We start from the raw sequence: 12,042 nt of genomic DNA on the forward strand, positions 1-12,042 counted from the left end.
GAATCGGTTTGTTCACACGGTTCGTGTCAATGAGTCTGTTTATCAAACCGACTCACAATCTTTTTCTCCATTTTTTTCTGGGTTTAATTTGTAGTTTAATTAATGAATTTATGATTGTAATGCTGCTCTCTTAGACTAATAAAACTGCATTAAATGTTGTGTTTATTGTTCAAACATTGTTCACAATGGAAATTCCTGACCGAACAGTTGTGTAATGTTTCCAATATTAGGAAAATGTCAATCATTTCCAATATTGTTCTAATTTTTTTTCCTTAAACACCTTTCTTTTACTGTCTATGTTAAACACAGCTGAGTGATCCGCGCTTTGCGAATCGGTTCGACCGAACCATTGAAACGATTCAGTTGAAAACAATGATTCTTTTGAGAATCGGAGACCATTCACTAACTTTGAGTTTCCCAGCTGAGCTGACAGGTTAACCAAGCGGTCAGAGACTTGACAATGGATATCGATGAAGATATAGGTATGTACATGCATTTAAATGATTGATTGTTGTTGGGTGATCAGCATTTAGAAACGTTTTGAATGAGTTTTGATCTTTTAGCGCGTTTGATAATTCCAACAAATTATTCTTAAGCATTTTACAGTGTTTGTTTACTAATCAAGAAATGCATGTGAACATAGGTGATTCTTCACCAGCAGAGACTCCAGCCACTAAAATGTCCAGACAACAGATATTAACACTTATTGCAATGGCCTCCATAAACTTCAGTTCAATGATCTGTTATTCCATTCTGGGACCATTTTTCCCAAATGAGGTACATTGATGATATTTCATTGAATTTGACTTGTATATTGAATTTTTAACAATTGTTTAAGGTATTTCAAGTTTCTTACAGTGGGATAAAATGTGTGAATGTATTACTTTTGATCTGATTCATTTTCTAGGCAAAGAAGAAAGGTGTCAGTCAAGCTATGATTGGTTTAATATTCGGAATCTATGCATTATGTACTTTAGTGGGCTCATTGTTACTCGGTAAATATGTAAGTTAATCATTATTTCAGAAGATAAACAGCTTTCCATTATGGATTGCACACTATATCAGTGCATTTGACCTCTGTTTCAGATTGTCCAGATAGGAGCCAAGTTTATGATCGTGGCAGGGTTGTTCGTATCGAGCGGATCCACTGTTCTCTTCGGGTCAGTGAATCTGTGATGGTTTGTTGTGTGTTAAACATTTATATGAGTATTTTGTGTCTTTAAATCTTTGTCTATTAATGCAAGATTATGCCTAAATGTTGATAAAATTACCTTACACTCTGGAAAAATAGAGGAAAACTCCTGTAACACTCATTTTTGGTATTTCATCATTAATGATATCATTTCTTCTGCAGGTTTCTTGACCGAGTGTCTGATGGGACGGTTTTCATCGTGATCTGTTTTATCACACGGTGCATAAATGCAATTGGCTTTTCTGCCGCCGTTACATCGTCTTTTGCAGTTTTAGCAAAAGTTTTCCCCGACAACATAGCGACTGTGTTGGTGCGTTGTGGTCAATGCTTGTTTTTCAGTGTTTTGGAGTAAAGTGACAAAGGAAGCACTATTGCACGTCACAAAAGATGTGCTGTTTCTGTCTAGATTCAGTTATTCAGTCTGACTGGTTGTTTGGTTTCTCACGGTCCAGGCATACACAATGATGGAACCATTCTCATGATTTTAATATTCACACAAGTGTGCTAAAATGTTAAATGTGTCTCTGCAGTAAGCTGTAATCAGTGCTATCTTGATTTCTCAGGGCTTCATGGAGATTTTTACAGGTCTTGGCCTGATATTGGGGCCTCCATTGGGCGGCTGGCTCTATCAGTCATTTGGATATGAAATCCCATTCGTTTTCACCGGATGTCTTCTGTTTGTGACAGTGCCTCTCAATTGGTGGATTTTACCAAGCTTTGGTTCGTGCCGACTTCATACTAGTTAAATAATACATGTTTTGAATGATTCAATTTAAGACTATTCCATGTAGCACACTCCTGGTTAAGTTATGTCTCAAGGATGTGATTGCCTTGTGTCTGCTTCTGTTATTGTTTGCCCTGTATCCATGGAGATAGACGTGTCTGTTTATTTCATTCCAATATAGATGCTGTTCCGTCTTCCCAGAATTCCTTCCTCAGATTGTGTACCAGAATAAAGATCCTTCTCATCTGCTTCGTGGTGTTCACTTTGAGTTCAGGACTTGGCTTCCTGGATGCAACACTGTCCATATTTGCCATAGAAAAGGCAAAAAATATTATTATTGTAAATATTAATGTAAATATTCTCACACAGTATAATAATCTAAAAGATTTTTTTTTGTGTGAACAGCTTAATCTCAGTGCCGGTTCAGTGGGGCTGCTCATGATTGGTCTGTCACTGCCGTATGGGGCGGCATCACCCGTCTTTGGTGTGATCAGTGATAAATATCCTGTTAGTCAATATTTAAACAATTAACAAAATTGCATGTATGTATTTATTTAAATTGCATTTATATGTTTAAGATTTTGATTTTTTTTTATATATATATATATATATATAAAAAATGCTATTAATTATTTTATCATATTTTTACATTAAATAATTGTTCTATTTTTTAAGGATATTTTCTTTTGGAAATGTTTTGTTTTGAAACATAAGTGTAAATATAACTAGCTTTATCTGTGGCTGTTAAATGATTCTCATGCAGTCGATTAGGAAATGGATGATGGTGATTGGAGGAATGGCCACAGCGGTGAGCTTTTGTTTCCTCGGCCCACTTCCTGTTTTCCATATTAGGAGGTGAAACATTCATTTCAGTTTTTTTGAATGGCAATGTTTCATTGAAGCACAAATCTGTCAGTAATGGGTGGAATGTTTTTGTGTGTTCAGTCAGCTCTGGCTCACCGTCCTCATGCTGATCGTGGTGGGCTTCTCTCTCTGTATGACCTGTATCCCCACCTTCGCTGAGATGATCGCTTGTGCACAGTGAGGAAAATCCTTCATTATACAAATCCACTCCCAGTTAACCATTATTAGAGGTCCCTGTGTCTGTGACTTTAATTCACTCAGTTATGTCACACAAAATTCCTGAAACGGTTTGAATAAATGCAGTTAACCCTGAAACTGAGCAAAATATAACAATACAATGTTTTGACACACATGTTCCTCGTATTGCAGTGAAAATGGCTTTGAGGAGGGCTTGAGTACGCTGGGATTGGTGTCAGGCTTGTTCTCAGCAGTATGGTCTGCTGGGTTTGTATTAAAATAAAGTTTATGTGCAGTATTTAATATTCTTTAGAATTCCCCCTCATGAAACCTGAATCATCTGTTTCTGGCTGAAGGATGTTCTTTGGGCCGACTTTTGGAGGATACATTACACAAGCACTCGACTTCGAATGGAGCGCAGGAGTTCAAGGCGCACTCACCTTTCTCGCTGTAAGAACAAACTCTATACATAACAGACACATTTTAGAATAGATCTGCATTTTCTCAGTTGGTTATGAACTTAAAATAAATATTGATTTATTTATTGGCTCATGTTTACCTTAACATTCTCTAGGCCTTACTACAAGTCATATATTTCACAATAGAGGACATACAAAAGAAGTACGTACATTATTTATGTACATATTTATTATTTTATTCAGCAATGTGGTAAATATTCTTTCAAATTAAAATATTAATATATATATATATATATATATTTTTTTTTTTTAAATCATTCTGTATTTCTTAAGTTGGAAAAAGTGGAATAGTTAAAACAGTTGATCATGCGCGTTCTTTTTTTTCTTCAGGTCACAAAAGGCCAGCACATCATTATTGCAAGGAGAAAAATCCCCTCTTCTCCCCAAGACAGATCATCTCAGGGTTGATGTCAGATGAAATAAGCCGCTGCAAGCTTTTAAATGGAAGAACAAATGTAATCATATTGCTGATGAATACTGGCGATGTGGGATATGATTTACAGATGACAAATGAAAAACGCGGAGAAGGTCAGTTTAACAACAAAGATGTCATACATGTAATATTTTAAGATCAGTTGAACCTGTACACAGGAGTTCAGTGAACATTTACGAAGTAGATGTCAAAAGTCCTGTAAGAAGATTGAATTTAGAGAGGAAGCAAAGTGTATTCAAGTTTTATGTATAATTGTAAAGAGATGACATTTCACTCAAAAGAGCTGAGATGTGCCTGTTGATGAAACACTTCATCTTTTACCTTGTTTCTGGGAATATTGTATGGCGACGATGTACATATGTGACCCTGGACCACAAAACCAGTCTTGAGTGTCAATTATTTTTTAAATTGAGATGAATACATTATATGAAAGCTGAATAAATAAGCATTTCGTTGATGTATGGTTTATTAGGATCCGACAATATTCGGCCGAGATACAACGATTTAAAAATCTGGGATCTAAGGGTGCAAAAAAAAAAAACATTAAATTAATTTCAATATTAATTAAATTGCCACATGAATTCTTAGCAATGCATATTACTAATCATATATATTTACTGGTAGGAAATTTACAAAATATCTTAATGGAACATGATCTTTACTCAATATCCTAATGATTTTTGGCATTAAAGCTTATTTTTGGCTATTGCTACAAATATACCCCAGTGACTTAAGACTGGTTTTGTGCTCCAGGGTCATATTTTCCCTCACTGGACGATCTTGACAGTAACGAGGACATTTTACTAACTAAAGTGAAACATATTTTGTCTTATTTACGGTGTTTGGTAACATGAGATATAATCCATTCTGAAAAAAAGGTGTACATTTTTTAAGTAAATTGAAATTCTTAAGAGCTCCTTGTGGATAAAATAATGAATTACCTCATATGCTTACAGAACAGTACACTGGATTATTTCTGAGGACTTTTGAACTAGTGTAAGAATGTGGTATTTGTATTTTAATATAACTTAATACAGAATAATACCCATGTAGCCCAGGTTTGTGATTGACCCCATCATAAACACTTTTACAGATTTACAAATTATTGTCATATTCCTTATGGCAACAACTTCTACAAATGTACAGTTTTACAAAATACATTTTTACAATCTGCATTTCAGTCTTTTCATAGCAATGAGATCTTTCGGTTCTTCAGAGTTGTTGCGTAAATATTGACCCTTTCAACACTGCAAAAGCTGTTCACTCGACTTTTTTACTTTACAATATGTGCAATTGGGGAGTTTAAAATTTTAACATTTAAAAATCTTGCATTAGTTTGTCATTCATAAATGTATAAATACAAATAATGGACTACATACATTAACTCTGCTGCTAAATAAATAACATAGTTTATTCTTTTCTGTAAGTGAACAAAATATATTTTTATTTGTGCAGTCAAATCAATGAATTGCATCCAAAATAAAAGTCTGTTTACATTATATATATTTTCTTAAATATACACATGCATGTGTTTGTGTGTGTGTCTATTATATATATGGATTTGTTGCTGTTATATTGAATTTTTTAATTTAATCAAAATGTCTAAACAAAAAAATAAAAATAACACACAGTACCCAAAACACTGTATAGAAATACAGAAAAATCCTGTGAAACTACATGATATAAAAATATTAGTATGAAAATTACACAACATATTTTAAAATGAGGCCACCTATAAAAAAAAAAATACATCCACATAAAACACTTTTGGAAGCACATTGTTGTTTCTACGTCTTTAGTTCCTTCATAACAGACGGAAGTCCACTGTCAAATGCACCGTTGGCTTGGCCTGGTCTGGGGAGGGGTCTCCTTCTTCTGGAAGATGCTGAAGTCAAATGTATGACCCTCTGTGAAATCTAAAATCTGTCTAAAAATCTAAATACGAGATAACAAGCATCAAAGTTTGATTAAAAAAAAACATTTCACTATAATTTCAATCTTTGACATTGCCTTACTCAGTCAATATTAAAATTTTGATGTAGAAAACAGTAAATCATAAAGAAATGGCTTTAGCTGGGTTTTTACAGAGAGGGTCACATATACGGTATATTATCATGTGCATCACTTGCCTTTTTCATACATGTCCACAGCAGGGGAACTGCGATGGGGCTCCTGCAATAAAATAAAAGTATAATAATCCGTTACAATTTTATTAAATTTACAACAGCCACTCTATTTTTGCTGATAGACTATATGGCCTTCAAAACCTTAAAACTTTAAAACTACAAAATTTCTGGGCATGCTTTCTCAAAATTTGTCTTATTACATCTAATCATCTGAATTTTTACCAGTACAGAGTCTAGTTTCTGTTTGACCCGCTGCATCTTTAGAGACACACAAGCTGTGCTGGCGAATCGCTCCATGCTGGTGGCTGAAGGGGTCAGAAAGGTCGTGAACTCTCAAACCTCTCAAACTCTCCACCTCCACCTGAGCCACTGTGTACAAGCACAACAATCTCAACTTCAAGAGAAAATGATCATGTGACTTGTGTTTGTAAATACTAATGAATCTGAATCAGTGGTTTCCCCGAGTCATTTGGAGGACTCACCCTTCCAGTCATACACATAGAGATGGAAGGGCTGGTTTTGGCCAAAGGAACAGAAGGCCACCATGTTCTCATGAGGGTGGAAAGCTACAGATCGGAGCAGATGTATAGCACAGCTCAGAGTACACAGCGACCTGGTCACCTGCACGACAGATATCCAAATTCAACCTCCGCTTGGATTCTCCGTGGTATTCAAACTAAAGTGACTTTAAAAGAATCTCCAAACCTGTCTCAGAGTTCCACACATTCGCCAGTCCATCTTCACTGCCTGAAAAGATGAGGCTTCCGCAGGGAGTGAATGTGCTGTTGATTCGCTCCCTGTAGTTTGTGGCACCTACGTATTTCTTCACTGCAAGACTCGAAAACAGTTTGTTTTTAATAGATTTGATATTTGGATTTATTTCCCTTTATACCTGTCCTCTCAACAAATGCACTGATTTATGTGCATTTTAAAAAGTCAACATGAAAGTAAAATTGGCTCACATTACTCTTAATACACCTGTGTAGACTTACCGCACATGACCAAATTATTGGTGTAAATTATTAGTTCTGAAGTAGAAAATACATTTTAATATTTAAATAATGAATTATTAATCTTGAATAAATAATCTAATTTTCACCGAAATGTAATTGTATTACATTATGGTACTAAATAAATATTCAGATATAAATAAAAAGGTAGATATTTACATTCTCAAATCCATGACCCTTAAAACACCGTCTTTGGCATGAATTAAAAGTCGTCTTCCGTTTGGATGCACCTCTAATGAGTTGATGGGTATTCCATTCAGATCTGCCTCTTTAATTTCCTGCAGAGAAATATTAAACTTGCAAATTATTAAATTCGTTCATGATATCAAATAGTGATTTATGTAGCTCTTCTATGCAGTATTTATAATCATTTACCCTCTCAATGCTCCATTGACTGGTCGGTCCACACCGAGACCCAGGCACAACCGTGGTTCCCCACACAATAATGAGTCCGGAACGTTCATACATACAAGACGTTCACGTCTTGTATGTCCACGTCCCAAACCCGCAGCACCCCGTCGTATCCCCCCGTCACTACCAGACTCTTCCTCCATACTGATGAAATCCAGAATCTGTAAAATCTGTCATCAGTGTTTTAATCATTCCTTTCTTTACTCTGAGAAAATATGCAAATATAGTTTTAAATTTCAAGTGCACAAACCTAAAAAAACAGCATCACACGCAGACTCTCATCATCGTCTTGTAGGAAATATCCGAAGCGCTCATTGAAGATGATCGGTTCCTCCCATTCTGGAACGGTTATTTTGTGTTTCTTGAAGTCAAAGGGTTGAGTTATGATGGGCAGGATGTGCTCGATGTTTTCTTGCTCATAGAAGGATGAGACATGACGATGACTGAGAACTACATAAAACACTGAAGATAAATGGGACTGCATTTGGTATGAAGACTACGAACCAAATGGTTGTAGCAGGTTTTGGTTTTAATAACAAAAAAAAGACAACATGTGAAATCCAAACCTGTCCTCCTTCTTGACATACTGTCCAGTGACCTCATCAACCACGTGAACTTTGTCCATGGGGTGAGACACCATCAGGCCTGTCTTCAGCTTGTCTGTCCTGTGGATATAAACTCCCAGCATCAGACTGTCGTCAAAGGATTGTTTCTCTTCTGCTTGTTCCTCCTCAACAATCACTACAACCAGAAATATATAGCCACCATCAACCCCACACATATCACATGTGTAAAATACCACTGTGCATGAAATATACACAATATACATAAATACTGAGAACATTATTAATTTTCTATGGTGGTGGTAACAAAAAGTAAAACAATTTGACTATCATTATTAGACATGTGATTTTGTGAAAATATTTATAATCTAATATTTCTATTGATGTTAAATTGATGAGACTCTAGTATGCAACTTGTGTGCTTGAACTGCCATGATAAAAAGAAAATGTAAAAAGTTTTTTTTTTTTAAGTGCCTATTATACCTTCTTTTCGTTTCTTTTTCTTCTTCACTTTGGGTTTGACTGTGTCCTCCGTGTACAGTACTCCTCCTCAACATCATCCTGGACGTTTTCTGTCTGGTTATCCACTGACGCTTCAGTTTGACTGCAGACAAAAAGGCAAAACAAATCAAGAAGAGAAAATCCATCATACTTATTATTACCTTCACTAAGTGCTCAAAGACTATTTCAATGTCAAAAGCATTTCACCAGGGTAAGATATTTATTAAAGGGATACTACACACCAAAATGAAAATTACCCCATCATTTACTCACCCTCAAGCCACCCTATGACCCTCTTACAGACGAATAAAATCAATTATATTAAAAAATGTCCTGTTATTTTTTGTTTGCATTTTGTGTGATTTGTCACTAAATAAAGTATATATATATATATATATATGTATGTATAAAAGTGTATGCACATACCAGTTAGAGATTACGATTCATAAAGTTTAAATATGGATAACTTTCTTTTTTTTTTATGCATTTGTTATGAATAATTAATGACAGGTTGACTATGGTTGAGGCTCTTTTAACCTTGAATTCAACAGAATACAAAAAAATGAATGACATTGGTCAGACAAAAAACTCCACTATAGTGTTAACACTGTAAAGCATGATAGTCATATATAAAAAAAAAAAAGGTTTATTGAACCTTAAGGCAAAAAAATATATAATAATAAGTTCGCATATGTGTTTTTGTTAAGTTTTTTAGCAATGTTTTGATAACAATGCTAAAATGATACAGTAGGCTTTACATGGTAAAAAAAAATAATTATAATATTGTAATGTCAATATAGATGTTAATACAATTTGAAAAAATAATTTTATACAATATAATTTATAAACATGGGATTTTTACCTTCGGTCACCATCATGTTTGTTTGATTTCACCTTCTTCTTTTTCTTCTCCAGCTCATTGTTTAGCAGCTGGCTCTCTTCTCTTCCTCTTGTGAGATCTGAAGTTGGTACGCCTGCAGATAATAATCTTCCGTCTCTGTCTCTTCCTTATGTCTACGGACATCATTTCCATTTTTACTCTTTCCTTTTCTAGTCTTCCTAGTGTGTTTTCCATCAATCTTTGTCTCAGTCCTCCTTTCTTGGTCTTCTTCATCTTGTACAAGAGCTGGTGGTTGTGGGAGCTTCCTTTTGCTTTGTTTTTTCCCACCGGTCAGCGCTGGTTCCTTCTTGCTTAAAGCATTGTGTATATTGCTTCTCTCTCTCTGCGCCTGTTTTTGGTGAATCTAGGGCTGCCCTGAGCTGGATCAAATATGTTATGGAGGATAGCTTTATCATCTTCAGTGTCTTTACTCAAATCTAGATTCTTCTTTAAGGTTTGAAGCTGGAAGAAAAAAGGATGGAGTGCAAATAATAGATGTTGCAGACATAATAGGCTGCAGGGTGAATTATGATAATATCATACATTACAATGGCATCAAAGAATAGCTTCTGTGTCTAAGTCTAATAGAACCTTTAGAGAGTCTTTATTGGCTTATTTACAGTCACCTAGAAATGGTTTAGTCATTCTTACTAGAACTGCATTTGTAGTTAAGCAGATTATGTAATATTTAACTTTACCGCCAACACAAAACATCTCTAAAATCCAGCTATCCTATGCTTCATAAACTAATGCTTATAAAACACCTCTTCATTTTATATGATTATTAATTCGATTCTAAAAATAACAAAAAATGCCGCTTAGATCAGTGTTTGTTGATGTTGTAGCTTTGCTAAATATCACGTTAGCTGAAAACACTACTAACAAATCAGTGCAAACGCACAGTATTGTGTCTCGCGCGAAAATTAAGCGAATCATCTTACGTCTAATGTTAAATGTACAGTTTCTGCGAAATAAACGTACATTATAGGCAGTAAATGCGACGAAGAAAACGAATCATGTCTGCAGAGGATCCATGAATGATTTCAGTGAGCAGCCATTGCTGGCGCGATCGTTTCCAACAGCAACAACAACAACAACAACAAGATTAGCCCCGCCTCCCGTGGTTACTGTTCACCGTCACATCAACCAAGAACTAAAGCGCCGAGGTTTATAAGTTTGTTTTTATACAGTCTATGGTTTATACTAGTAAGTCGCTTTGGATAAAAAAAAAAAACTTGTTAAATTAATACCAAAAAGAAAAACGAGTCAGACTTGTGCGTAGTTTATCTCACCACCAAAGGTCTCTGTCACCCGAAATTGACCCAATATTCACTCAATTTCATATTTATTGCAATCACTCTTCACGGATCTTTGATTGCTGCCGTTCTGAGCAATAACATCTATATCAATCTATTCATTTTAAAAATATATTACAGAGAACTCTTAAGAGTACTTAGTGATGTCCCTAAACCCTTTTGACATATTACTGTAGGCCTATACTGAATAAAATATTGTCACATTATTGTATTTTTCCAAAGCACGCAGATCATGATCAACAATTGATGATTTTTAAACACAAATTTATTTCAATAACATATGTAAATGATATAATATAATATAATATAATGTAATATAATATATAAAAAGTTTGTGGGTTCGATTCCCAGGGAAAACATGTTAGGTAAAAACTGTCCTGAATACTGTAAGTCGCTTTGTATAAAAGCATCTGCTAAATGCATAAATGTAATTTTAATGTAATAATATAATATAATATAATATAATTAAATGAGTCATTTTGTTCACTTGCTCGCTGACTATCAGTGCTTGTTCATATTTTCTGTAAATGGTAGATAGACTAGTGTTGTTTATTATGTAAACTGCTTCACCTGTCCAGGTGTTTTACACACCCGCAAACATTGCTTTTATGTCTCACAGGTAAAAATGTAAACCAGCTGAACCAGTATGTCAAAAGTGAAGTTGTTTCAACATATCCATCCATTTTGTGAGAGGTAGAAAGTGAACAACATCAGGGGAGGAACGCAGTTTGTGCTGTGAATCGGTTTGAGATCAGATCAGTTTAATGCTGTCTAGAGACTGAATGGATTTATGAACTGAATAGTTTTTGATGTTCACTGTTGAAACAGAGGTAAGTTTGAACTAACACTCTCCATTCAATTTTTATGCATCATTTAATGTTCACTAGCATATGTGTAAATATTTTTCAAACTACTTAAGTCATAATCTAATGTGAGCTTGTTTTAATTTTTTTTATGCTCAATAGATTTATTCTCTTAATAACCTTTTATCCCAGACTGATGAACATACTGTCAGATTTTGTGGTCACACAGAAATACACTAAACTCTCCTATAAAATACTTTATATCAGTGTTTTAGGAATAATCTTTTATTCCTGACAGTCATCGATAGATCCAAACACTCAGGTTTCCTTTATGATCAGCTCCTGAAACCATTAAACTGCCTGCGAGTTGGACTGACAAAACAAAGGATTGCCTAATTTGTATTAAATATGTGGATTATTAATGTTCCTAAAAAGGTTTTGACCAACACGCTGAAACCAAAGACATTCCTATTTTAATTAAATGCTTTATTCTGTATTTAACTTTATTCATTTATGTCTAAAAATGTCAATTGCTGTACATTTCTGTGCTGTGTTTCGATAGA

At 34.7% G+C, this 12,042-nt stretch overlaps 1 protein-coding gene and 1 pseudogene across 1 annotated transcript; one reads left to right on the top strand and one right to left on the bottom strand.

Moving 5' to 3' along the window:
• Positions 1-367: 367 nt before the first annotated feature.
• Positions 368-3,967, top strand: LOC132111322 (MFS-type transporter SLC18B1-like). The gene is made up of 14 exons (XM_059518518.1): positions 368-482; positions 644-777; positions 908-1,003; positions 1,087-1,160; positions 1,355-1,502; positions 1,756-1,912; positions 2,098-2,237; positions 2,322-2,423; positions 2,680-2,771; positions 2,862-2,957; positions 3,150-3,224; positions 3,314-3,407; positions 3,532-3,578; positions 3,767-3,967. Exons 1-14 carry the CDS (start codon positions 461-463, stop codon positions 3,852-3,854), a joined length of 1,365 nt encoding a protein of 454 aa, XP_059374501.1. The 5' UTR covers positions 368-460; the 3' UTR covers positions 3,855-3,967.
• A 2,023-nt stretch (positions 3,968-5,990) lies between these two features.
• LOC132111889 (jouberin-like) lies at positions 5,991-11,781 on the bottom strand (annotated as a pseudogene).
• Between the last annotated feature and the right edge of the window lie 261 nt (positions 11,782-12,042).

This window comes from Carassius carassius, chromosome 31 (genome assembly GCF_963082965.1).
Source record: "Carassius carassius chromosome 31, fCarCar2.1, whole genome shotgun sequence".
Classification (NCBI taxonomy): Eukaryota; Metazoa; Chordata; class Actinopteri; order Cypriniformes; family Cyprinidae; genus Carassius; species Carassius carassius.

Coding starts and splice junctions, on each gene's coding strand:
- LOC132111322 (XM_059518518.1), top strand. CDS start 461: ATGGATATCGATGAAGATATAG. Junction 778..907: donor GACCATTTTTCCCAAATGAG/GTACATTGATGA, acceptor TTCATTTTCTAG/GCAAAGAAGAAAGGTGTCAG. Junction 2,424..2,679: donor TGATCAGTGATAAATATCCT/GTTAGTCAATAT, acceptor ATTCTCATGCAG/TCGATTAGGAAATGGATGAT.